We start from the raw sequence: 27,727 nt of genomic DNA, 5'->3' as shown, positions 1-27,727 counted from the left end.
TAAAAACATTGATTTGAAATTTGATTTCATAAAAAAAAAAAAAAAAAAATTATTACAAGGCCCCAACCTTTTGAATGGTAGTATATATTATATACACACGCTACATTTCAAGACACTTTGCCTGTGCATAAAGGCATTTTTAAATATGATGAATAACTTTGAAAGAAAACAATAGATGTGGTTTGATTGCTCTTGTTTAATCATTAAATCTAAAAAAAAGAAGAGCTTAATAGTCATTGCTTAAAGCACTAGCAAAAAGTAAAACAAAATATTTACAGTCCGTTCACATTTGTGTCACTCAGTACAGTTCTAAGGTGTGTGTGTGTGTCTGCATGAGCATGTCTTTATGGTTTTGGCATAAGACGTTAGATCAGATATACAAACATCACACACATATCAGTCTTGTCTTTTCAGCCATGTGTGTGTGTGTGTGTGTCACTTCTTGGAGGGAACTCCCTCAGAGTAGTCCTCCAGTACTCCATTCAGATGATCATTATGAGTCTTAAACCGTCTCTTTCTCTGTGTTCCAGGTTTCTTCCTCTTCTGAATGGGCGTCTGTAACAGCCAATCACAAATCACGTCAACCTCACAGCAACCGTTCACTTCCACACAAATATGCATGAACCAGCCAATCTGGAGAGTGTGTGTTTGTATCTCTGTGTGTAAATGTTTATCTGTATATGTGAGAGATAGAACGCACCATTTTCTTTGGTCCTGTCTCCTGCATGGATGATATGCCCTGTTTCTTCAGATACTCTTCGATCTTTTCCTCATCTATCGAATCAACAGGAACGCTGCGCCACAGCTTTTGGAACTCTGGAGAACGAATGATACTGACGTCACGATAGAGAAGCTCAACCCACATCACCAGAACTCTTCTAACAGACAATTCTGGATTAAGTCAATATTAATCACTCTTTAATTATGATAATCATCACACACCTTCATCAACAACAAACTGGCAGTGTTTGTCATTGTAGAATAGAATCTTCTTCTTATCTGGCCTGGTCACAAATATAATCTGATCTCCAAGTGCCTGAAAAAATAAATAAATATATATATATATATATATATATATATAAATAAATAAATAATATTTCAAATCTTAAAAAAGCTCATCTGCTGCTTTCTAAACAAAAACTACACAATGTTGTGAGTTAATTATTTCAAAATAAATATTATATCCAAATTAAGTGCTAAAACAAAAGTATTTAAAAAAAAAAAAAAGAGTATTTGAAAATCTTTTTAAAATAAATAAATCACAGTGTGTCTGTTCAATGATGTCCCGATACATTTTGAAGTTTCTTTGCTACTGATTATTTAAATGTATGGTCTAGAATATTATCCACCTATTTTTTCTAATGAGTGACATTAGTGCGTTACTTTAATAGCCTTGGCAGAGTTTGGAAGACCCTCTTCAACGTCATCCAGTAACACTCCTCCTAGTCCCAGCTGATCGTGTTTGTCCAGTAGTCTTAGCAGAGCTTTCTTATCCTTCAGATGATACTTGGGTTTAAAGGCATATTTCCCTTCCCGCACATCAATCTTAGGATTACTTGATAATGCCTGAAGGGAGGGAGAGGTTAGATTTACTATTTTGGTTTGAATGTGTCTCTTTCCTTTGAAAAGAAATATTATGTGTTATTACATGGCTCTATGGAACATTTGATTTTGATTGGTCAATCATGGTATTCTGTGGTCAAAAAAATTGTAATGCATTAATTTTTAAAGAAAAAAGTGTTAAAAGAAAAAGAAAAAAAAGAAGTAAATTCAAATAAGACATTTTCCCACCACCCAAGCAATTAAAGAGCAACCAAATTACAAAGCATATTTTTGCAAATTCTGCAATCAGTGCACGTCCAGCTGCTACTTCAGGGAACATGCATCAATACCACACTACAAAGCAAAACAAAAAATAAATGAATCAATACAATACAAATTAGGGATGCACCGATTGGGAAATTCTGGGCCGATACCGATACCGATGTTTAACATAACAACTTGGCCGATGGCCGATGCCGATGCCGATGTTTTTTCTTTTTGTTATTTATTCCTTCTTTTGTGCCACGGAAACATACAAGTCTTTCGGCTCTTGATCACACTATCCTAGAATGAGCACAAATTCAATCAGACCAATTTATGAAACAAAAAAAACCTTTAATGTCACTTTCTGGTTGACAGTTATAACCTTATTTATAAGTTATTTTTCAGTTGTTATGAAGAGCAATATGAGAGAGAAATTTGGTAATCATTGTCTGACCCAACAAAAAAAACATTATAATATTCATTTTATTTTTCGTGTTCGCATTTATGAGGGAAAAAACACGGGTGAATGTTCATACCAAAATATTAAATTTTAAGCGCGCACGCGCTCTTCTGCGAGAGAGAGAGAGGAGAGAGAGAGAGAGAGAGAGAGAGAGAGAGAGAGAGAGAGAGAGAGAGAGAGAGAGCCCCGACCGCGCGCGCGCTCTCACTCACTATTCAGAGCGGTCAAGCTTCCTCGTACTTTTTGACAAGAGTCCTTGACAGGGAGGCCAGAGTTTCTTTGCAGCTCAAGTCGGCGGCGGTGTGTACAGTTAACGCTCTATCTGTTGACGGCGCTGAGGGAAAAGCTTCCCCCACTGGAAGAAGCAGTCGCCGCCCATTTGTGTCCTCCTGCGCACCCATCAAAGCCGTGCAGAACGTCTTCAGCACTCGCGGATCGTGCATACTCCGCCGCTTCTTCTGCTACACACCATATGGTCGTTCTTTTCTCGAGAAAAGGAGTTTTCTCATAGAAAATAAATAAATAAATGCGTCATTGTACCCAGCACTTCTGAAAATGCACTTCCGAATGCGTCTCTGTCCCCAGCATATCAAACCAAACTGACGCCCATGTGACATCGGCGAATGTCATTTTTATTTCCCGATGGCCGATGGCAGTTAACGAGGCAAATATCGGCCGTTACCGATGTTCAGCCGATGCATCGGTGCATCCCTAATACAAATGTCTTTACTAACTTTTCTGGGCTGGCAGATATCAATTATCTAGCAGCCTATGGAGGAGTGAGCCAGCTCTCAGATTTCATCAAAAATATCTTAATTTGTGTTCCGAAGATGAACGAAGGTCTTACGGGGTTGGAACAACATGAGGGTGAGTAATTACTGACAAAATTTTCTTTTTTGGGTGAACTAACCCTTTAAAGGGGTGGTTCAGGATTTTCGACGTCGGACCTCATTTTCAAGTGAGCCTGGTTGTTATTCATCAGTGGAGACAGTTTTCAAAAAAAATCATCCAGTCCTTACTTTTGGATAGTTTGCTGGTGCTAGGCTAGCGCGAGTCAACGGTGCACGTTAGCCTGCCATTAAAAACAGTTTTACCCACTCCACAGTACACCAAAAGCAAATAAATTATAACACCAGACTGTCGATGTAATGTCTGTTGAGAGAATAATGTTAGAAATCAAACTACCCTTTCATCACATTGCATTAATTATAATTTGTTCCCTGTATTTATAAGCAGTCTACAGCAGCGGCGGAGTTATATTTGGTTACCTAGGAAACCGAGAGAGCCGGTCCACATAACAATCACGCAAGTGTATTTACCTGCCAATGATGATGAGACTTTTGCCTGAGATGCAAGAGTACTTTGATTTCTAACATTATTCTCTCAACAGACATTTACATCGATAGTCTGGTGTTATAATTTATTTGCTTTTGGTGTACTGTGGAGTGGGTAAAACTGTTTTTAATGGCAGGCTAACGTGCACCGTTGACTCGCGCTAGCCTAGCACCAGCGAACTATCCAAAAGTAAGGACTGGATGATTTTTTTTGAAAACTGTCTCCACTGATGAATAACAACCAGGCTCACTTGAAAATGAGGTCCGATGTCGAAAATCCTGAACCACCCCTTTAAGGCCCCATTCACACCAAGGATGATAACTATAAAGATAACGATAAAGATATAATTCTAAAAATCGTTCTGCATATTAAAGAGTAGCAGAGTTCACACCACAGCTATAACGATATCACTTTAAGAACGATTTTATCCAGCTGATGAATGATAAAAATACACCCAATCAGAATCCATCCTGGTGTAACGAGTTTGAGCATTTAAAGTGACAGACACACGCTTTGAAGTAAACAGAAGTATAAACAGAAGTATATTTTCCTCTGTTGTGGACGCTAATAGAGTCAGCTTTATAGTTATCGATCTTGGTGTAAACGGGCCTTTATGCTTTAAAGCTGTTTTGTCTATTCAATGCTTCATTCAACAGCCACAGCAATGTCATTGAATTATCTTTCTCTGCTGACTTTTCTAGGCAAGCGTGATGTGTGACTAACTGCGATTAGCATATCATGTAATCATTTTAATTATTACGATTGATTAAAATCGATCATTTTATATATAAATATAAATTTACCATAATTGAATTGAATACCTAAACCATATCATTGAATGTTGTCCCATGCAAATGATTTCTTACAAAACTGTTAGTTCAATCTTTACAGTCTCTTCTCACATCATGAAATAAACCTGGCAGGGTGTTCAGAAATTAATTTGATTCAAGTTGAAATTTAATGATAATGATTGGTTGACTGTACATTATCTCTTATTTTCAAGCTACTATCTATGAATATATGTATGGTGTTGTGCTGTAGACACAGTCAGTAGTAATTAGCAGTATGATATATACAAGCTGTTCAAATAATGTACATTAAGCATAAAATAACCTCCAATGTTCCTTTAACAAGGGAACATAGGGTGTCATTCACTAATTGTGTGTGTGATATCAGGGTCACGATCCGATTTCGATTCAAAAGCTCGCAATTCAATTAAATTCCAATTAATATTTGATTCAATTCGATATTGATTCATTGGGGCACATATCAGGTATTATGACAAATATGACAAATTTTCTCAAGGAAAATAAATATCTCTCAACTAATGCTGTAAACTATACAGGAAACCCCAGTTGGTACATTAATATTACAGGTTAAAATTAACTGATTTGTATAGGCTGCTCACATTTAAATTGCATAAGCAAGTTTTTATAATAATAATAATAATAATGTTATGATAATAACTTTTCTAAATCACATTCATGTTTCTATTCGTTTTTTGAAAATATAAACATTTGAATGGTGGCTATCATAAAAACATGACCGATTTATTCAAACATAATTTTGACGAACAGGTTAAGTAAAAAATTAAATGAATATGCAATATATAAGGGTGTCACGATTCTCCAAATCCTCGATTCGATTACATTTTCGATTCTAAAGTCACGGTTCGATTCGATTCTCGATTTAAAAAAAATAAATTGAAAGCACAAGCTATGCCATTTTAAGACTTTTATGCAATATAATAATATCTGACCTTTGTTCGCAATACCACACGCTACATTGTCAAATTTAAAACGTTTATTAACAACATAATGTAACAATAACTTATATCTTCAGTCAATTGGAAACTTAAACAATATAACCTATTACCTGGCTATTATAGTCCCGGGGCTCCCTGGACTCCTCAGAGCAGTCACAGGCGAATAGCACGGCGTTTTAAATTGGGTTCCCACAGCGTTTGCAACGCAGTACGAGAGAATGTTCTCGTAAGGGAACGTAGGCTACTTGGTTACTTGCATAACCTCGGTTCCCTTAGAGATAAGGGAACGAGTACTGCTTTGCCTTGCCGTGCTATTTCGCTCATATCAGGTACTTTTCGCTTCAGTCGATTTAAACCTAAAATCCTTTGGCGAGTTTTTTGTGAATTACACTCTCCAGCCGCATCCAAATTGGCGCGCTCGAGGTTGGCAGGGCGCCATGCGCTCCCATTGGACCGTACGCCACTGCTAACTTGCCATTGGTTCGTGCAGTTGCCGCAGCACAGACAATCAGCTCACTCAGACGAGAAATAATGCTCTCGCTGTGCAGCTGCAATGTGTTTTAAAATAAAGGCTTCAATATTCTCGACAAAAGGAGTTTTACCTATTACAGGCAAGCCGAGCTGCCGTGACATGGGGGCGTGGCAGCATCGACGATTCCATTTTTTGATTCAATAATCGAGATTGAGCATTATTTTCGATCGATTTCGATTTAAAATCGAAATCGTGACACCCTTAGCAATATAGTGCTATATTTATCAAAATGCTCCTCTCTAGAGATTTTTTTTTTTTTGCTGACTAACGAGTGTAAGGAAACTGAATGACTTTTCTAAGGTAAATGTAATGTTACGTGACATTGTTTACAAGCTGTTTTATTGACATCTTTCCGCAGCTGAAACGGAAAGCGATTTCCGATTCAAGCGATCCTGTCTCAAGCGATTACATGAGACAGGATAGGCACTTGGTGTTTTATGCCCCCAACGGCGCCTTCCAGGCAGCGAGGGGATGGGTAGGTTTAAGGTTGAGGGTAGGGTTAGCTGCCTCTAAGGAGCCATTGGGGGCCTAAAACACTATCGAGCGACAGGATACATTTCAGTAAGTCGTTCTATATCTTTTAACATACCTTCTGATGTTCATTCATGTTTATTTAATGCTGTAACTAATAGTAAAGAGGAAGAGATCAGTTCAGTTCCCATATATTGGTTGGGAGGCACGCTGCAAAGTTTTGTTCATTCATCAACTGAAAACAGCACAGACCAAAATATTGATTCTTGGGGTTTGATAATCGATATAGGTTCATCAACATGAGAAACGATTTTTAACCCAGCCCTACTAAAATTTATGGAAAAATCTCAGGCAAGAGTGCATATTTATTATAGAGCGTTTTATGTTTGCTGAGAGTGATGAAAGGCTGTGCAAAAACTCCTTATATGGATGTATTTTATGCAAATTACTAACCTTGGACATGCAGTCACTCATTTACAATACTCCAAAATTCAAAGTTAAGAACAACTTTTGTGAAATATGTTGTGTTGTGAAATATACATTTTCCGTGAGAAGTTCTTCTATGCATATAAATACGAATAATCTACGCAATAATTAGTGAATGAGACCCAATGTCTTCCTCTTATGCACACACACCTCGCTCATAAGCCACTGTTTCTGCTTCATGCCAATGTCCAGCAGCTTGGTCTCATCCAGAATTTCATCTAGGCTCAGATGATAAGTATCTCCTCTCTGGTGTCTCGTCTGAGAAAGAAAGAGAGAGAGAAAGACAAAGAGATGTAAAAAGAGTTTAAATGTGTCACAGCTACATCTACATCTGTGGATTACAGGCTGACAGCCTTCAATTACTGTCATGTTAGAGAGTACATAATTTCACTGTGGGGAACTGCCAAGCCTGATACAAAAAAAGACGACTGCTTACGATAATATAAAAACAACTATAAAATTACTCTGACAATGTGTATTAGTCATATTAGTGTGAAATTTCACACAATGTTTATTTACGTCAGATGGAGAAACTTTTTAGGATAGCAAGGGACTGTTTTTCTGTTTTTTAAGCAGACAACATGAAAACCTTCACAAATGAACAGAAAAAACCTTCATTATAGATCACAATATTGGTACTAATACAAGTCTGGCAATAGATGAGCTGAATTTGGAAGACATTTCCCATGGCATTTGATGGAGGGAGCATGTGTTTAATGACAGTGTGGATTTCTCAGCTCAGGATAATTTAATTCTCCATGTGTCATTCTCTAGGTATTCTGAATAGCAGAAGTCTCATTCTCGTTAAAGTAAATCTTTTCAAAAAAAAATAAATTCAGTCTGTGATGTGCACTAATGCAAGAAGGAAATGATCATAAAGCAGCAAGAAAATGACAGATAACAGACACTGCAGCAAATTTTTGTTTGTTGAACGAACGGATTATTGGACTGTGGAAATGTTAGAAAATGTGCACATTTTTGTATTACCTTCATGTAGTTGACAATTCGGGCCAAAACTCCAAATCTATATCCTGAACTCCCAGAAAGTGCTTTGAGATTGAAGGAGCCATTACTGGGATCTGAAAGATGAAAGGAGGACAATGAGGAGAAGAAGAGATAACAGACTATAATAAGTAAGTGCAGCAACTACTAGGCTATTAATGTAGAACTACTATCACCAACCCTCTCAAACGACAACAAATAATAACACACGTTGTGTTCAAACATAGTTAGTTTCTGGCAGTTATATTCCACACCATTTAAAATTCTCTTTGCTGCCAGCAGACAATTTCATCCTAAAGAGAGACACCAGAAACCAAGAGTAAAATGAAAAGAGCAAAAAAATATAAATGACAACAAGGTCTATTTTGACCAAGAGTAAAGTGAAAAAGCGCTCTTGGGCCAGTCAGAAGCCTTAATTTATTCCTTTTATATAATCCATTTGAAAACACTTTCTCTCATGCCAAATAAAACCTCTGATAAAAACAGATTTCATCTGCATGATGCAAAACAGCCTACAATTCACCAGACAACCCACCTGTTCTAAAAGGGGGCAATCAAATTAAAAACACGTATATAATAATAGTGTGAGATAGGAATTTATAACAGTATAATGACAATAACAAAGATAAATAATAAGATGTTGAAAATTTTTTTCTAGGCAATATAATATATCAAAATATATCAACATCTGTTCGCAATGTGGAATATTCCAGTTATTTATGCATTCTTAATAGTCGTAAAAAGATGTAAATTGTTGAAAAGGCGGCAGGTTTCAGAATGTTAGCCAATTAGTCATTTATAAATATAACCATGTTTCAAGTTCCGTTTTGAGTAATAATGCGTTAAATATGAATTCTCTGAACATAGGCAGAGGGTGAGCCAACTCCAGGGTAAGGAGATGCGCTTAAAAAAAACAAAACAAAACAACAAAACACACATTTAAATAGATTTCCTTGAAATAGTTTCGAGTTACATGTCACCGCACAACCTACACATCCCAGCATAAACGCTCAGGATAAATTATTTTGATCAAAATGTACATTAACAAACCACATTATTTTAAAATTATATTTCCATTTAGTCCCACTTTATATTAGGTGGCTTTAGTATGTACTTACATCGAAAAATAAGTACAATGAATGTACTTATTGTGTCGATGCTGTATTGTAAAACACTTTTGCTGCTACTGAGGTGTGATATGGGTAAGGTTAGGGACAGGTGTGGTATGGGAAGGTTTAAGGGTGGGTTAACGTGTAAGGGAAGGGTCAACAGTGTAATTACAAAAATAATTACATACATTAATTACAGCTGTAATTACATGCAGGTATTTTCAAAATATAAGTACAATGTAAAAACATGTATGTACACAATAAGTCCATTGTATCAAATTATAAATTTCAATGCAAGTACATAGTAGTTAAAGGCACTTAATATAAAGTGGGACCTTTCATTTGATGACGATGAACAAGCCAGAATGAGAACATGAAAACACAAATGAAATCAACTCCCCACCAACCAATCCCTCCCACCCCACCCAGCTTAACCCCGACAAACCACGTATTTTTATCAGGAAAGCAGGCATACTGTATGTGGGATTTGGCATGGCAGAAAGAGTGCTATAATCACTCATCTTAGTTCACTGCAATCTCACAAGGTTCTGTTAAAATCAGTAAAGCTGACTGCACAATGAATCTCTATAATTTCTCTTTCTTCAGTTTTTGTTCAGTGCTAACTTAAATGCCTCTGATTGGCCACTGCATTCAAGACACCAACAGATATGTTTGTGATTGGCTACACTGCTCAACGCTACAAAAAAAATTGTAAATAGAAACCTTTGATGTTTTCCAGAGCGCAAACACAGATACACACTGGATCATTTGCTAAAAAGGTTTTGCCAATATGTTATTATACAGAGAAAACTGGTCCTAGAGTCAGCCTTACGCCGTTTCACACTGGATGCACAAGCAGAGCGTCAGCAGCAGAAGCTGTGCGTATGCAGAGCGGGAGTAGGTCGCGCCCATTTTGCTTTCACACTGGCAGCATTTGCGCAGGTCAAATGCGCAGATGAACCGTGGCTTGTGTAGTACTGCAAATACAGACGAGTATCGTTCATTGAGCCACCTTTTTCAGGTGTTCTCCTCCGACCACTGTCTGTCACATGCTTTGATTTATGCTGGACAGCATACTCTGCTGGTATGCAACTGTGTTCCCTACTGTCCCACACCTATGCATGACATGCTGAATAAGTGAATATATGTAGTTTACGTGATAAAAGTAATCTTTTGAAGTTTGGGCAAAAACTCCTGGCAATGACGTGTTTTCATGTAATTTCTTTCTTTCTTTTTTTACAGTGCTAAATGTCAAATGGTGACTGTGAAACACAGAACACACCTCTCTTATATGATTTTTTGGTAAAGTTTGTTACTTTTGTACTTAAGTTTCAACTTCAAAGGCCTGGTTAAATGATTAAAACGAGAAGTATATCTTAACCCTTGTGCATCAAAACGGTCATAAAAATGTTAAGCTTGGGAGCACAGACTTAAGTTTGGTCTCATTTTAAAGAAGACCTTTGGCAGATTATTGCTGAAGTAAAAAATAAATAAAAAGTAATGGGTTTAAGTTTATGAAAATGATTTATGAACATTATTTTATATAAAATGTATATTTTATGAAACACGTTGAACTCTAAAACAGCTAGAAAATCAAAGCCATAAATCTAAACAAGTTGTGTTCCAAATTTGAGGATGATACCTCAAAAAATGAGCTTTCGGTAAGATTTTGTTTGGATGCAGTAACAGATTTTCCCCATTAGATGCCAGCGAAACTCCACTGGTGCACACAGTGGTTGGATTTTTGATTTGCAGTTGAGTATTTCTCTCTCAAGTATTACAAGCAAGCACACGCACACACATTTGTTTTATTAAACACATACAAACCACACTCAGACATCCATACCAACACACCCACACAATTATCGCTGCATAACTTATCCACTTGGCTCTATAATATGCCGAAGCAGAAAACAGGAATAAAACAAGTATTTGCTTTATAGGCCAAAACTGAAAAAAAATTTAATGTTAAAATATTTTTTTTTAATTTTGAAGCCTTGCCAACAGAATGAAAGCCTCTTAACAAAGATTGCATCATTTTATAGTTAAATGGCCCTGGGATTAAAAATTGCAGTTTTAATGGTTTTCAATGCTGACATTTTTGACCAAAAGGCGCTGAGAGGAAGTATTTTGTGTACCTAGTGGAAATGGGGGTGAAATAGTAAAATTCCATTAAAAATATACCCTGGTAATCCAGAGTTCTCGTGAGAGCACAAGTTGAATTTGCTCAGCGAGTTACTCTGGTGTCGAGTAATGATACTCATTAAATATGCCCCTCGATCTGAACTGCACCAATCACATCGGGTTATCTGATATAGGCGGGCCAGAGGCGAGCTAAACAGATGACGACAGCGCTGTGACGTCGAAGTCATTAGTAAACATTGCAAGATGGTTATGGATGAATACCAGTTGTTTGAAACGGCTTTGGCTGTTACAATGAACGAGTTAGACTTGGCTTTTTATCTAAAATAGGAACAGAAGACACCGCTCGAATCGTTCCTTTGCAAGAAGGACTTTTTTGCTGTTTTGCCGACCGGATACGGTAAGAGTATAATCTACCAGTTAGCTCCGCTGGTAGCTCAGCGTATGGGGTTTATTGTTGTGATTGGTCGTAGTGTTATCCAGTTGCGTGCAGTGAGATTTTCAAATGCATGCTTGGTGCCGCCCCTTGAGCTGGGCGATTTTCATTAGTTGACGCCAGACCATTAATCTTTTAGATTTAGGCCTGGATTTCCAGGCTATTAAAAATACACACCTGTGCCAAATTTTATGCAGTTAGCATTAACACAGGCAAAGTAAAAAAAAAAAAAAAAAAAAAAAGAAGACAAAAATGTCCATAAGGATACACAAGGGTTAACTTTAAGATAACTTTTATCATGTACTATATGTGTGGGACAGAGGAAGAAGAACACGGTCGCATCGCAGCAGAGTATGCTGCCCAATCAAAGCATGTGACAGACAGTGGTCGGAGGAAAACACTGTCAAAAGGTGAAAGATTGGATGATAATCATTTGTATTTGTAGTACACAAGCTGCAGTTCAGCTGCATGTGACAAACACTGCAAAATGGGAGCATACTGCTCCCGCTCTGCATACGCACAACTTCTGCGCTGCGTCCGCTCTGCTTTATTTGGCTCCGCCTAATTTCTGTTAAAGTTATGATTGTAGTGATCAGTGTTCCTTCCTGTGCGCTAAATGCTACTGAAGACGTTTCATTACGGAATATGTGAATGGCCAAATCCACAGAAATACGTTTTTTTTCTCTCAATAGTAAGTTCGCTGAATAAATACACATACACACACTGATGATCCAAAACATTATGACCAGTCACAGGTGAAGCAAAGATCATTGATCATCTCCTAACAAGGCCGCATATTAATGTCTGGGTAAGTACTCTCCGTGTGTGGCTTTATTTTGAACAATTTTCGTTGGCGAAATAGAGGAAAAACAGGCAATATGGTGTCTAAAATATAAGTCACTTAATATTAACTTCTTGTTTATTAAACTTGTATAAAAGCAATATCACATTTGTTATGCATTTGTTATGAGAAAAATTGCACTTTGCAAATTATATAAATAAAGACTAAATCACACAGTGAAAGCATGCACTCTAAATGCGCACCCGCATTAGTCTAATCTACAAGACTACATCACAGAGTATGCATGCACTCTCTGGGTGTGTGTGAAGGATAGGCTATACTCGATAATGTCAAATCGCACATCGTTAAAACAACAATTACGATATTAATCGCAGACGATATATATCGCACACCCCTACAAATTGGTGACAGGGTGTTGGGCACCCAAGGCTCATCGATGCACGAGGGCAACAAAATATATCCCGTCTGGTCAGAGCCAACAGAAGGTCTACTGTGGCACAAGTCACACAAAATGTTAATGATGGTTATGGCAGGAATGTGTCACAAGACACAGGGCTGTGTAGCTGCAGACAAAAGTGCCTATGATGACCCCTGTCCACCGTTGAAAGGCCATTCATGTGGACAGAAATTTGACATGTGCCACCTACCTAAAAATTGTTGCAGACCAATGGTGTTCTCCGGTGGAAGTGGCCACTTTCAGCAGGATAATGCACCCTGCTACACTACACAAACATTGTTCAGTAATGGTTTGAGGAACATTACCAGATACCACAGGACACGTTCAGGTGTCTTGTAGAGTGCATTACTTGGCGGGCCAGAGCTGTTTTGGCAGCATACAGAGGAACAACAGCATATTGGGTGGTCATAATGTTTTGTGTATACGCACAACATAACTTGCATGACATTTTTTGATTGGATGCTTATGTGGTTATACATTTATTTAATAAAGGTTTACCTTTCCTTATTAACCAAAAGTTTATATGTTAAAAAAAGACCAGTATTTCACAAAGCATTTCATCCCCTGTGTAAATAGGCCAGTGAAATTTGACAAATCAAGTTTCACTCAGATAAACGTCACAATAAGGAAGAAAAGACTATTGCAACTTCCGTTTCATGACTTTAATGTGTTTATTCAGATGGGAAAACTTTTGGTTTATTTAAAAGAGGCTGCAGAAAATAAATGCTGAAATAAAAAATTGTCTGTTTTGTTCTAATCCATCATGTACAGGCATGTATTTACAGAATGGTAAAAAAATTAAATAAAAAATAAAAACTGTACCCTGATTCTAATGCATCACTGGGCCAAAACGGAACAATGATGTCATATTTCTCAGATTTTATTTTAGATTTTTTTGTCGTTGCTCATCCTATTTCCAAACTAATTTTCACCATCTCAAGCTCCTTGTAACTGGCAAAAGGAATAATTTCCTCTGTAGCATGTAGCTCTAGCATCACATCCTCTTCCTTCTCCACACCCTGCTCTCAACCCCTGGCAACGGGAGCACAGCCAGTCTCAGCCGCATCTTGGCATTGACTCATGAATGATTCATCGTGTGGGCGGGAACTAATGCTGAGAGCAGATGCATTACAGTAGGTTGGATGGCTGATGCTTAGAAAGACAGGACAACCAGCCAATGGCGTCAAAGCAGAGACTAAGAACAGCCAGTGCAATATACGGTTACATATTAAGGTAGGGCAGGGAGAGAGAGAGAGAACGTGAACGGCAAGAAAGACAACACAGAGAGAAGCAAGAGGCTGCTCCATCACCCTGCATCCCAGACACTAACACCCAGGTACGTCCTGCTTTTATATCGAACAACACAATGCATCTAATACTGAAATACTACACAGACTAAAACATCATCTTAGTTTTCTACAAATTTCAAAGGATTCCTTTAGTAATTGACTCTTCATATTGAGAATATGCATCACCAAGGCATGCAGCCATACGAACTAAACTGCAAATCAATAATAAATGCATATATTGTGTCACAAACACAAAATGAAATTCAAACATCGGATCTTGGTCATGAGTGTATCACGTAATACATATACATACAAGCACACAGATAGCAGGATCCAGACAGCTGAAGCTGACTGTGCAATTCCAAATCATGACACTAGACTAGACAGCATCAAACTGATTGCGTACTGAATATTTAACAAGAAAAACTCATCCATTAGCACCTACAATTCTAAAAAGAGGACAAACACCAGAAAAGAGCTTGAAAGAAACGGTAGCACAGCACTAAGGGATGCTTGGGGTGGGGGTCTCTGGAGGCCAGGACAAGCAGAAGCCATCTGTCTGTATCAGACAAGACTAGGTATGTGTGTGTGTGTCTGTGTGTCTATGTCTACAAGAGTTAACTAATGTCACAGGACCAGGTCTCCGAAATGAAGCTTTATAAGAATAAAATAAATCCTGTGAAACATTGGTAACAAATGAATGTGAAAAGTTTAAATCTCTTATGGAGATATGGGATTCTTCTGAGTCATGGTTGAATTGAAAGTGAAGCTGTATTCCTGCAGCGTATGTGCACAATCAGACACGCGTGGGAAATGCTTTCAGTTCCTAATTACATTCCTTACATGTACAGATCTTGCTTTGGTGAAATATGCCATACAGAAAACCTTTGAAAAATCATAAGATTGAACTTTTAACACCATATACGTAAATCAAATTATCTGTGAAATGTTGCAATTGAAATCCAAAAGCGTAATGGAATGTATCATTTTTCAGCTTCCACTCTGCTCTAATCCTACACAACACAATGACCACTCAACCAAACTAGGTCAGCTGATTCATCTCAATTCATGTCTCTAGTATGGCTCCATCCCATTTTGCATGTTATTTGTCCTACAGAATATGCAAGATTAGGATTAGTCCATCCCAAACCAAAGTACATTGAAAATGGTATGCTAAAGCTGCCTGGATGGTATACTATACTTCCAGTGGATTTTCAAAGCATGCATTTGTACATGCTTTGTGGGCTGATATCTTTGTGTGTTCTACCAAAGTACACCACTAGGGCTGCACGACATATCGTTTTAGCATCGATATTGCGTTGTACCCATCCGCGATAGTTACAATGCAGGATGTGTGATGTCAAGTTTGTACTTGAACGGACACATACACACAAAATGATGTCAAAATGCCCATCTTGGCTAGTATCTTCTTAAACACAGTCGCTTATAGCTTACGTGAACGCAAACAATTGAAAAAGAAAACGGATGCATATTATATTGGACCCGTTCATTCGGTCTTAAAGTGACAGCAGCCTAATATTCCTACTGCTTTGTGTCTGTGTCAATGTTAATCAAACAAAATACAAAGAGAAAATCACTTTTGAAGCCGTAACAAAGATTAATTATATTTAATTTATACAGTGAAGACTATACAGTATTTTACATTTGATTTTTCAATTTCTGTACCTGAATACTTAAAGCACTGTTTATTTAATTAACATCTTTGTTCTATTGTATATATATATATACATATGCAATTCTTTCCAAATAGAGCTATTAAAGTCATCTAGAGATTTAATTTTTTCATATCACAATATATATTGCAGCAAAACAAAATATCGAAATGTCAGATATTTCCTACATCGTGCAGCCCTATAAACTACCGTGCAAAAGTTTGGAGTCAGTAAGATTATAAATTTTTTTATTTTTATTAATACTTTTATTCAGCAAAAGTGCATTAAATTGATCATAATTAACAAAAGACTTTAACATTGTTAAAAAAAATATTTATTACAACTAAATACTGCTCTTTTGAACTTTCTATTCATAAAAGAATCCTGAAAAAAATGCATCATGTTTCCACAAAAACATTAAGCAGGACAACAGTGTTCAACAGTGATAAGTTACTTGAGCAACAAATCATCATATTACAATTATTTTAAAAGGATAAAAGGATCATGTGACACTGAAGACTGGAGTAATGATGCTGAAAATTTTGCTTAGCAATCAAAGAAAAAAATAAAACCATTTTGAACTATATTAAAAAAACAGCTATTATGAATTGTAATATTTCTTGATATTACTGTTTTTATTGTTTATCAAATAAATGCAGCCTTAGTGAGCGTAAGAGTTAAATGTATGAGCCTAAAAGTAACTAATACTGAAATAATAATGAATAATAATAATTCAATATTTTAGCATGAACATAAACCGTACTTAATGTCTTTCTATTGTTTGTGCAAATCTACATGTTTTTCCAAGGCGACTAATCGGTAAACAACTAAACAACTAGTCGAATAATAAATCTGAAGTAATTCATGAATAACATTTATGATTTTGGGTTAACCTAATCCCAATAAGATGCGTTTCTTAGGAGTAGTAAGCTAAATCTCACATGCAGGTATAGTGAAAACCCTACACATGCTGCAAGATACTCAAAAACAATGAGATGCAAAGCAACGACTTAAGATGCCTGACTGACAGCTAAAGTACAGTATGAAAAAAACACTGTCTTTGATGATGCTCTAATACATGTCCTTTTCTCATCAACACCGAAAAATACAGTACATATAAATTTGCATATAGAAACTGCCATTCAAATCCGTCAATCACTCTGCCTCTAGCTGATTTTGATCACTGTTCGTACCCACACTAATTATTCTACCCTTCCTCATCTTTCTCTTTAATAACTGACTGTTTTTATAGGTCTCTCTGCAGTATGAATATGTCCAGCAGTTCTGCTCTGATCCAGCAAATCTATCCCTTCCACGATGGCTGGAACGTTGCCTGTTTCATCATTCTCCTCCTCTTCATTCTCACCATCCTCTCCCTCGCCACAGTGGCGTTCCTCTACGAGCTGCTGGACTGCGGATGCTTCACCAAGACCAAAACCGTTCGTGACTTGCGCCGCCAGCACGAAGAGGTGGTTTAGTTGTAACCATGGTGACAGCGGACACGGTCTCCAAAGAAACCACAACAGTAGATTGGTGGAAAAGGCTGCAAATTCGGACAGAGCTCTACGCCACAATGGAGTCCTTTAAAAACACGCCAAACATGTACAGAGACAGAAGCACTCTACTCCCACTTGCTCCAATAGCAATACACAGCACAGGCATCTCGACAGCTTAAAATATTAAATGAGATTCACACCAGAAAGAAAGGAAAAATTTGCTTGTGTGTGCACGTCATTGTTTCCTTTGCATACAGTCAGTATTCCAGTACTATTGTTTAATGAGTCGACTATATAAAACTGTTTAATATTCTGAGATGTGTTTACATGAATCTTTCCCTTTGCGCGGGATGACAAAATGTACATGTCAGCATTGTGCAATTCATAAGCTAAATACAGTATTAATTGACTACCTAAAGCAAACATTCACTACAGTTGGAGTAAAGGGAATGATCTATGTGTATGTTTAAATTCCCTGTTAGGTGACATTAATATGTGAATAATTGTTATGTATAATAATAGTTCTACATCAAAAAGCACACTAAAGGCCAATTATTGCATCTTTGCAAATGCCTTAAAATTGTATAATAAAAATCATATAAGCACAAAAAATGTATGGTTCACATTAGGGTCACAGAAGATATCATCAGCTGCTGCTGCTAAAAATACATTTAAATGACTTCAATAAATGTCTAGAACAAGTCATCATGAGAGCTAGAGATGATTTGATTGTTTCGTTTTTTTACTGATTTTCACAATTTTCAATGTAGTATATTATTGGTTCTTTAATATCAGGAGTACCGAAAAATGTAATCTTTTGGTAGGTCTCTAAATAAACTATTCACAAGTATAATTACTTATTAAATATATTGTTTGGATAATTGCTCAACTTTGAATGCAAGGCCCAGAACAAACATTGCAAACTATTCAGATTGCAAGAACACTCAAAAAAAAAAAAAAAAAAAAACTCAATCAAAGTGTACATGACAGTCTATGTTACTCTATGGATCTTCATATTTTGCTGTAAGACTGTAGGAATTTTCATAACTACCAACTTGGGTAACTCTCAAAAACCAAGGTTGACCAGACACCAGCCGAGAGGCCTGTGATGAAGGTTTTATAACTCAAAAATTGCTTCATGATGTTAGGCTCACTGACTTAAAATTAAGAATCCTCAGTGCTATTCTAACTATTGTCACTGGTATTAAACTTAAACAGAAAGGGAAGGTTGCTGTTTCTTTGCCACTGCAAGCTGATGCAGATATTTTAATTCTAGAAAAATATTTAAGAAATTCCGATTGAAAAATGAATCAGGCTTATGTTGGTTTTGAGCATTTCCCAAAACATGAGCTTTAGATATGCCAAGGCCATTTGAATACAGATAAAATGACAATACAATGAATATCTTCATTTGATAAAAGAGGTCAACATGCACTACTGTTCAAAAGCTTGGGGTTGGTAATGTTTTTGAAAGAAGTCTCTTATGCTCACCAAGGCTGTTTTTATTTGATAAAAAGTTTAAAACTACAGTAAAAAGAGTAATATTGGAAAATATTATTACAATTTAAAATAACTCTTTTCCATTTTAAAGGGTAAAGGGTAACTCTCGCCAAATTGCAAACTAGGCTATTTTTGTTAATCTACCCGAGTCAAACATTCGTGTAAAAGCATAATTAGAATGGAAACGCCACTTTTAAGATTGCAATTTGGTGAGTGTTAGCCTACCCTTTAATATATTTTTCAGCAGCCATTCCAGTCACATGACCTTTATAAAAGTTGAAAACAGTTGTTTTATATTTTTGTGGAACCCATAATAATGTTTTATTTCAATTTTTTTTAACTTTTGAACGATAACAATTTAATGACATACAGCCAGAGAGTTATTGCGACTTAGTGAGGAGGAGTGAGTCAATTGCAAAGATTCCATAAACACACATGTACTTTCTGACCTGTGTTGTTTTTGGAGGATGATGTATCTTTGTCTGGTTTGCTCTTTTTCTTCTTGGAGGATCCGGAGGCCTCAGAGGTTGCTGGTCTCTTCTCAACTGTAGGATTAGATAGAGCTCTCTTTTTAAAGAGCTCTCGCTCTTTCAGCAGAGCTGGATCCATCCTACACAAATCACAACACATACAATACAGTTAATTATTCGACTGACTGAGTGGTTAGAAGTGTATATACATTATTTTGACTAATGACATTATAAATGAGGCTGGAAATGTAATAATAATAAAATAAAAAATTAACTATGCAAATTCTTTAACGGGTTTGGCTTGTTTGACTGGTAACGTTATGGTGTAAGTCAAAACTATGAATCAGAGCACTATTAAACCAACAACTGAAAACAATACAGAATACAACTATAAATCAGTGCATTATTAAATTGTAAACTATTAACCGAACATATATCTTCTCAGTAGATGTTGTGGTTATACGCTACCAGTCAAACGTTGGGACGCTCTTATTCCTTATTATTATTATTATTATTTACACTTAAGAATAAGAACGCAAGAATAATCATAATCACAATCAGAGAGTGCATGTGTGCAGTTAATACGTTGGCTGCTTTTCATTCAGTATCTGGTCAAAGAAATGACAAGAAATGTGTTGTTTACTAGCCTAACGTTAGTTGTTTATTCTACACACATAGTGGTTAATACACAAAACATAATTTCATCTCTCATCTAGAGATCTAGAGATGAGAGACAATCTAATGTACATTATTCTGGTAGAAATATTTGAGGAAGATGGAAGTTTAGCAATATCTAACATACTGAGATACATGACTAATTTACAGCCAGCGGGACAGTAAATATCTAACACGTTTAAACTTTCATAGTTAATAAGATATTTAATATAGCAACACAATACCATAATAACCACAACTAATAAATTAACCAGAAACACCTTACATCACATACAACATGCAGCAAATCATCCACAAATTAATGAAGAAGTAACTCGGAGAATTACCTGAATGTTTCACTGCCTTCTCTCAAAGAGAGAAACAGTTCAGATAAAGATTAATTATTATTTGAAGCGACCATATGCTGTCAACGTAGTGATAAAGCTAAATGAGAAGCTTGTCAAAGAATGCTAGCGACGCTACACGACTAACGTACATGAATTTCCTGCGGAAAAGGCGACCTTCTTCTTCTTTGTTTTTAATTGTTGTTCGCAAAGACGTTGTCTGCCACCTGATGGTCAAACCGAATATTACATCTGTTCCGCTGTTCGAATTTGACATAATTAGTCTTAGTAAAATATTTCCAAGCTTTCAACTGTGGAAAAAAATTTGTTTAAAAATGGATGATAAATTCATACAAACATCTTAAAGTGTTTGAACAACCAACTCTAGTGCAATTCCGGTTGCTCCTCTCATCTTTTCCAGTAGGGGGCGCGTGTGGTTTTTTATATATTTTTTGCATAACACGGCCTCTCTTATGTGCTTCTAAAGAAAGAAACAGCATGGCTGCTACTAAAGCCCATAAAGTGATTGTTTACGGAGGAAAAGGAGCTCTGGGCTCTGCATGTGTGCAATACTTCAGAGCTAAAAACTGGGTAAGTTGTCTCAGCCCAAAAGACAGCTCACCTAGTTGAAAATGAATTGCTTTTTCATTGTGCCATCAGACATGCTACATGTGTTTAAGTGATAATGGTGTTAATTATTAATTAATTTGTCACAGCTACCAGTGTCATGCATTTCTTATTAAATATACCTATAAGTTGCATTTCTTGTTGCCTGTGATATGTTAATAATGTAATTTCAGCTCTGTGTTTTGTAATTTACAGTGGGTTGCCTCTATAGATCTCAATGCCAATGAAGAAGCCAATGCCAATGTTACAGTTAAGATGACTGAATCCTTCACTGAGCAAGCCAGCCAGGTACAAAAAGATATTTAATGTGTGACGATTATGAAGCATGGCGCTAGCAACATCAAGATAAAATAACTTGATAAAGACATTTTTTATATATACACTGCCTTGCGAAAGTAAGTGTTTCTTTCCTTCACATTTTATGTTGCTGCCTTATGTTAAAATACTTTAAATTACTTTTTTTTTTTACATCAATCTACACTCCATACACCATAATGACAAAGCAAAAAGCAGATCTGTAAAAAGGAAAAGCTGAAATAAGTACATTGCATATTCAAATCCTTAACTCAGTACTTAGTTAAAGCACCTTTACAGCCTCAAGTCTTTTTTTGGTATGATGTGACAAGCTTTGCACATCTGCATTTGGCGATTTTCTGCCGTTCTTCTCCTCGGATCTTCTCAAGCTCAGTCAAGTTGGATAGGGAGGGACTGTCGATGGACAGACATTTTCAGGTTTCTCCAGAGATTTTTGGCTCTGGGCCACTCAAGGACATTCACAGAGTTGTCTCTTAACAAGGCTTTAAGATTTTGTAACTACCATTTCTTTTAATTGACTTAATGGCCGTGATTATCGACCGGTGCTAATATTCATGTGATTCCCAAATATTGCCTGAATTATTTACCTGTCTGTATTAAAAGATCAACATACTTTTGATTTGTAATATTGTGTGTTATATTCAAACATGTTACATCTCTGTCTTTATTTTTTTATTTTTGTTAGGTGACAGCTGATGTCGGTGAGCTGTTAGGTGAAGATAAAGTTGATGCCATCTTTTGTGTGGCCGGAGGTTGGGCAGGGGGCAGCGCCAAGGCCAAAAGTTAGTACATACTTATTAGTACATATACACACAGAGGCCACACAAAATCTATAGCAGAGGTTTTCAGACTTTTTGATTCGAACACTATCTATCTGTCTGTCTATCTGTCTATCTTTCCGTCTGTCCATCTATCCGTCTGTCACATGTTTTACTCTCTGTGGTCATTAAAAAAAAACAGGATGTCAGGATGAAAAAGGTGTAGGGGTAACCCCGGCATCCTGCCCAAATTTGCCTGTTGGTCTCTGTCCATCATCATCACCTCCTAATCATCCCCATATGTACACTAATTGGCTTCATCACTCTCTCCTCTCAACCAATAAGCTGGTGTGTGGTGGGTGTTCTGGCGCAGTATGGCTGCTGTCACATCATCCAGGTGGATGCTGCACATTGGTGTTGGTAGAGAAGATTTCTCCTTCCATGTAAAGCACTTTGAGTGCAGAGAAAAGCGCTATATAAATGTTCTATATAATTATATATTATATTTATATATTATTATTATCTATCTATCGTTTTAAATCATTCTGCGGCCCCTTTGGAATTTTGCTGAGGCTCCCTAGTGTGCCCCTGCCCCCTGGTTGAAAACACCTGATTTATTGCACAGTAAATTTCGAGTCAAGAACTTTGTCACAGAAGCCCAAAACACTTTTCACAATTGCATAGACATTCTAGCTGCTATGCAAAATTAATCTTTTGTTATTGCTTTCTGAAATGTATTGCATTCTCAGTATTGTCACAAGGGGGCGCTAATCTCAAGTCTAATTCTGTTTTAGAAGTGAACAGGTATATAATTATATCAGTTTATACTTCATATGAATGTGTTCTATATGCCTCAGCTCTGTATAAGAATGCTGATCTGATGTGGAAGCAGAGTGTGTGGACCTCCACAATTTGCAGTCACCTAGCAACGAAACACCTGAGAGAGGGGGGGTTGCTCACACTGGCGGGGGCTAAAGCAGCACTGGGTCCAACAGCAGGTATGTATGCTTTTATTTACTCCCTGACCTTTAGATTAGCTTAAAAAATTTGTTTCGCTTAATTTTATATATATATACTGTTCTCATGACCAGTATCATAAACATTTTAACATAATATATAATATTTCCTCACATGCATACAAATGCTTGTCTCTCAGCATGACAAAAAGTTCACAGCATAAAGCAAGTTAGCTAAAGAGAATTACAGATCACAGAATCTTGATTTTATTACATTTTACAAAATGTCCCAACTTTTTTGGACTTGGATTTTGCATGTACAGTGCCCTCCACAATTATTGAACCCCCTGGTAAATATGATCAAAATTGGCTGTAAAAAATAAATCTGCATCGATTATCCTTGTGATCTTTCATTCAAAAAATGTGCAAAATTCCAACCTTTCATTGAAGTAAAAGAATTGAAAGTGGGGGGAAATCACATTATGAAATAAATGTTTTTCTCCAAAACATGTTGGCCACAATTATTGAAACCCCTAGAATTTTTTACGAGTAAAATATCTCTGAAGTATATTCCCATTAATATTTACCTTTTTTAGTACACCAGGTTGACTAGGAACATGAAACTGTCCAGCTATGACTTCGTGTTTCACAGGAGTTTAAATATGAGGAAACACAAAGGCCAAATCCCCTTAATCATCCATCACAATGAGTAAAACCACAGAATACAGTTCTGATGCGTAGCAAAAGATTGTTGAGCATCACAAACTAGAAAGTGGCTGTAAGACAATAGCTAAAGAATTGAAAATCCCCATTTTGACCATCAGGGCAATAATTAAGAAGTTATAACCAACTAAAGATGTTATGAATCTGCCAGGAAAAGGACGTGTGTCTATACTGTCTTAATGCACGGCGAGTATGAAAGTTTGAGTGGCCAAAGACTCTCCAAGGATCACAGATGGAGAATTGCAGAGATTAGTTGAGTCTTAGGGTCAGAAAGCCTAAAAAAAAAATTATCAAACAACCCCTACATCCCCACATGTTGTTTGGGAGGGTTTAAAAAAAAAACCTCCTCGCTCATCCAAAAACAAATTCCAGCAAATTTAATTGTCAGACACGACTGGATCTTCAAACAACACAGGGTTCTGTGGTCAGATGAGACTAAAACAGAGCTTTTTGGCAGCAAACACACTAGATGGGTTTGGTGAACACAAGGATAAAAAGTACCCCATGTGTACAATTTAATATACCATTGGATCTTTAATGTTGTGGGCATATTTTTCTGCTGGAGGTCCTGGACTTCTTGTTCAGATACATGGCATTGTGGATTCTATCAAATATCAACAGATAAAAAATCAAAACCTGACGCCTTCTGCTAGAAATCTTATAATGGGCCGTGGTTGGATCTTCCATCAGGACAACGATCCAAAACAAACATCAAAATCAAAACAAAAATTTGTTGTGGAGCACAAAATGAAGCTTCTGCCATGACCGTCTCAGTCCCCTGACCTGATGAGTGGGCTGAACTGAAGAGAAGAAGCACCAACATGGATCTGGGAATCTGAAGGATCTGGAGAGATTCTGTGTGGAGGAATGGTCTCTGATCTCTTGTCAGTTATTCTCCAAACTCATCAGGCATTATAGGAGAAGACTCAGAGCTGTTATCTTGGCAAAAGGAGATTGCAAAAAGTATTTAATAAAAGGGTTTCAATAATTGTGGCCAACGTGTTTTGGAGAAAAACATTTATTTCATAATGTGATTTTCCCCCCACTTTCAATTCTTTTACTTCAATGAAAGGTTAGAATTTTGCACATTTTTTGAATGAAAGATCACAAGGATAATCGATGCAGATTTATTTTTTACAGCCCATTTTGATCATATTTACCAGGGGGTTCAATAATTGTGGAGGGCACTGTATATAGCAGTATCAGTACAATTCTATCTCATTGTCATTGTAGGATGCATTGGTTATGGTATGGCTAAGGCAGCAGTACATCAGTTGTGCCAGAGTCTGAGCGGGCCAAATAGTGGTCTTCCTCCAGGATCTTCTGCAGTAGCAATTCTCCCGTAAGGAACAACAAAATGCCAAGTAACTCATTTACATTCATGCAAATTTCTGTTTTTAAAGGCGACTATTAATTACTCCTTTTAGAGTGACTTTGGATACACCCATGAATAGAAAGTTCATGCCAGATGGTGATGTCAGTTCCTGGACATCACTAGAGTACATAACGGAGTAAGTATGTATTGTATACTGGGAGCATCTGTATGTGTGTGTGTGTGTGTGTGTGTGTGTGTGTGTGTGTGTGTGTGTGTGTGTGTGTGTGGATAAAGCCATGATGCATTTTCTACATTCTAGGCTTTTCTATAAGTGGACTACAGGAGAGAACAGACCCCCTTCAGGTACTCTGATGCAGCTCGTTACTGCAGATGGAAAAACCGAAACTACGCCGATGTTATGATCAATATGATTTATGGTAATCAAAACCCTTCAAACCAAGCCAATAACTCACCACTGTCTCTGCATTAGTAATACTTTGTATCTTACTGCCTTTTTGTTTACATGTAAACATCAAATTACTGTAAATAAATCCTAGGTCTTCTAAAATGTGAAAAGTGAAACTGTTTTACTCTGATGAATTTTGTTTCTGTCTTTTTTTTTTGTCTCTATCAAATATTTGACAGTCACAGTCTGTTTCTCACCATTGGGTGGCGCTGATGATTAATTTAATTACAGGTTCCCCTTTGAGTCCATACAAAGGGATTATGATCAGACTAGAATAGTGAGTCAGCATTGAAAAAATGTGCATTTAAGATATGGAACTTAGATATTAATTTAGAGGTAGTGAAGTAGGTCCCTTATCTTAATAAAGTGGGCTTAACAAGTACAACAATAAATGGATCCTGAAATGAGCCTTTAATTTTCGGTAATTTTGATCAAATGGAAACATGAAAATGGGATCCTGACCTACTTGAAAAGAGATGCACCTGATGATAAAAAAAACAAAAACAAAGAGAAGGGTAATTTGAAATCAACTCCTGATTTTTAGACCCAGCAAAGATGTTCTTTCAATTTTCATGCCAGACCACGCCCCGTACATACGGGTATATAAGCCGGCCGGCGTACAAGTGCACTCCAGCTTTGTTCCTCGGAGCCGAAACAGTGCGTCTCGTCTGGGAACAGTGAGAAGCATTCCAATCACCTCGTCACTGCTGGAAATACAGCAGTTCAGCAGTCCTCTCATTGTGCACGAATAACACACTTGGCAATAAAGCTCTTTCTGATTCTGATTCTGATTCTGAATAAGTGTAAAAGTGTTCATCGGGGTACTTCAGGATGCCAAATGGCAGTGCTTTCGCCTGGTAAAGTTCCTTGAGTTTGATGCTGCATTACTCTGTTGCGTCACATGATGTTGCGTCACAGGGTGTATGCGTCATCTCATTCGGGGCTTGCAGAGATGATGAGTTGTCACTTGCAGCATCAGAGGGCGGGCTTATACTTTCAGACGCTGAAGTGTTGGGCTTCCTCTTTCGGGTGTGTTGCCTCAGTCTGAGTCTGGCGCTGAGTTGTGCCATGCTTGCCCGGGCTGCCATGAGCATTGGCCTTTAGTTTACCTCGTCTCTGATGGCGTGGGCTTACACTGCTGCTGGCCAGGCTACCCCCACCCTCCACGCTATAGCTATCCTGCAAGTATATCAAGCCAAAGCGTTGAAAGATCTGGATAAAGGATAGTTCCGACTCAGAGTTCGCCTGGGTCCGGCGATGTCCACCTTGGTGGTCCAGGAGCACCACCTGTGGCTTAACCTTGCGGAGGTGAAGGATGTTGAGAAGGCTCACTTTCTTGACGCCCCAGTCTTCCAAAGCGCCAGGCCTCTTCGGGCGACACTGTTGAGGGCTTTGCTCAACAGTGTTCTGCTTTGAAGAAACAGACAAAAGCTATTAAGCACATCCTGTCTCGCCGTCACTCCGCTCCAAGGGAAGCTAGGGCCCCAAGGCTTCAGGAACCCATCTGGTCATCGTCTCGGTCGGCCCCCGCCTCAGCCGGGGCTGGCAGCTAGACCCCAGCGGTCTTCCCGCAGGCAGGTGGTGCCACCAATTTTACAAATTGACAAAAAGATCAGTTTCCTCTTTCCCTGGGTCATACACCCACTAACGGTTTTCGTGGCTCTCGTTCTCTCGTCGGTCGCACACCGGTACACAGCACCAGACCCCCCGGCCAAGTTGAAGAAGCGTTTTTACAGCCCTTACTTCAGTGTACCGAAGAAGAGTGGTGGTTTGAGACCAATCCTAGATCTATCAGTACTGAATTAGGCCCTGCACAGGCTCCCATTCAAGATGCTCACAGTCAAACACATGCTCACATGTGTCAGACATCGGGGTTGGTTTGCGATGATAGACCTGAAGGACGCATACTTTCTTGCCTCGATCCTTTCTCGGCGCAAACTGCTTCTTCGGTTTGCCTTTGAAGGATGAGCATACCAGTACAAGGTCCTCCCTTTTGGGCTGTCCCTGTCTCCTCTCATTTTCACAAAGGTCGCGGAGGTCTTGACGACTGGCTTATTTTATCTCAGTCACAGGAGTTGGTCTGCGAACACGGGGACCAGGTCCTTCGGCACCTAGCCTTGACTGGGTCAAGTGTCCAGGCGTGTAGTTGTCACAACAGACACCTCCAAGACAGGCTGGGGTACCGTGTGCAATGGGCATGCAGTTTCGGACTCCTGGACAGGACCCCATCTGCATTGGCACATTAACTGCCTAGAGTTGCTGGCTGTGTTATTGGCCCTGAGGATTCATCGGACGTTGATCCAGGGCAAGCACCTGTTGGTCCGGATGGACAACACAG

At 37.8% G+C, this 27,727-nt stretch overlaps 3 protein-coding genes across 3 annotated transcripts; 2 read left to right on the top strand and 1 right to left on the bottom strand.

Annotated features, from left to right (window-relative positions):
* Positions 1-176: 176 nt before the first annotated feature.
* Positions 177-20,413, bottom strand: gtf2e2 (general transcription factor IIE, polypeptide 2, beta). Its single transcript, XM_082165553.1, has 8 exons — positions 20,233-20,413; positions 19,211-19,371; positions 7,843-7,934; positions 7,006-7,113; positions 1,384-1,566; positions 943-1,036; positions 701-816; positions 177-555 (listed from the first exon to the last, which is right to left on the bottom strand). The coding sequence occupies exons 2-8, from the start codon at positions 19,368-19,370 to the stop codon at positions 436-438; spliced, it is 873 nt and encodes a 290-aa protein (XP_082021679.1). The 5' UTR covers position 19,371; positions 20,233-20,413; the 3' UTR covers positions 177-435.
* smim18 (small integral membrane protein 18) lies at positions 10,454-19,202 on the top strand. The gene is made up of 2 exons (XM_082165554.1): positions 10,454-14,139; positions 17,018-19,202. The coding sequence occupies exon 2, from the start codon at positions 17,031-17,033 to the stop codon at positions 17,241-17,243; it is 213 nt and encodes a 70-aa protein (XP_082021680.1). The 5' UTR covers positions 10,454-14,139; positions 17,018-17,030; the 3' UTR covers positions 17,244-19,202.
* Positions 20,414-20,661: 248 nt separating the features above from the next.
* Positions 20,662-25,499, top strand: qdprb.1 (quinoid dihydropteridine reductase b, tandem duplicate 1). Its single transcript, XM_082165552.1, has 7 exons — positions 20,662-20,820; positions 21,052-21,144; positions 21,857-21,953; positions 22,787-22,927; positions 24,842-24,950; positions 25,036-25,119; positions 25,243-25,499. The coding sequence occupies exons 1-7, from the start codon at positions 20,728-20,730 to the stop codon at positions 25,343-25,345; spliced, it is 720 nt and encodes a 239-aa protein (XP_082021678.1). The 5' UTR covers positions 20,662-20,727; the 3' UTR covers positions 25,346-25,499.
* The last annotated feature ends 2,228 nt before the right edge of the window (positions 25,500-27,727 follow it).

This window comes from Leuciscus leuciscus (assembly GCF_965113295.1).
Source record: "Leuciscus leuciscus genome assembly, chromosome: 3".
Classification (NCBI taxonomy): Eukaryota; Metazoa; Chordata; class Actinopteri; order Cypriniformes; family Leuciscidae; genus Leuciscus; species Leuciscus leuciscus.
The sequence above is the reverse complement of the archived record's forward strand: the minus strand, read 5'-3'. Positions and strand labels throughout refer to the sequence as shown.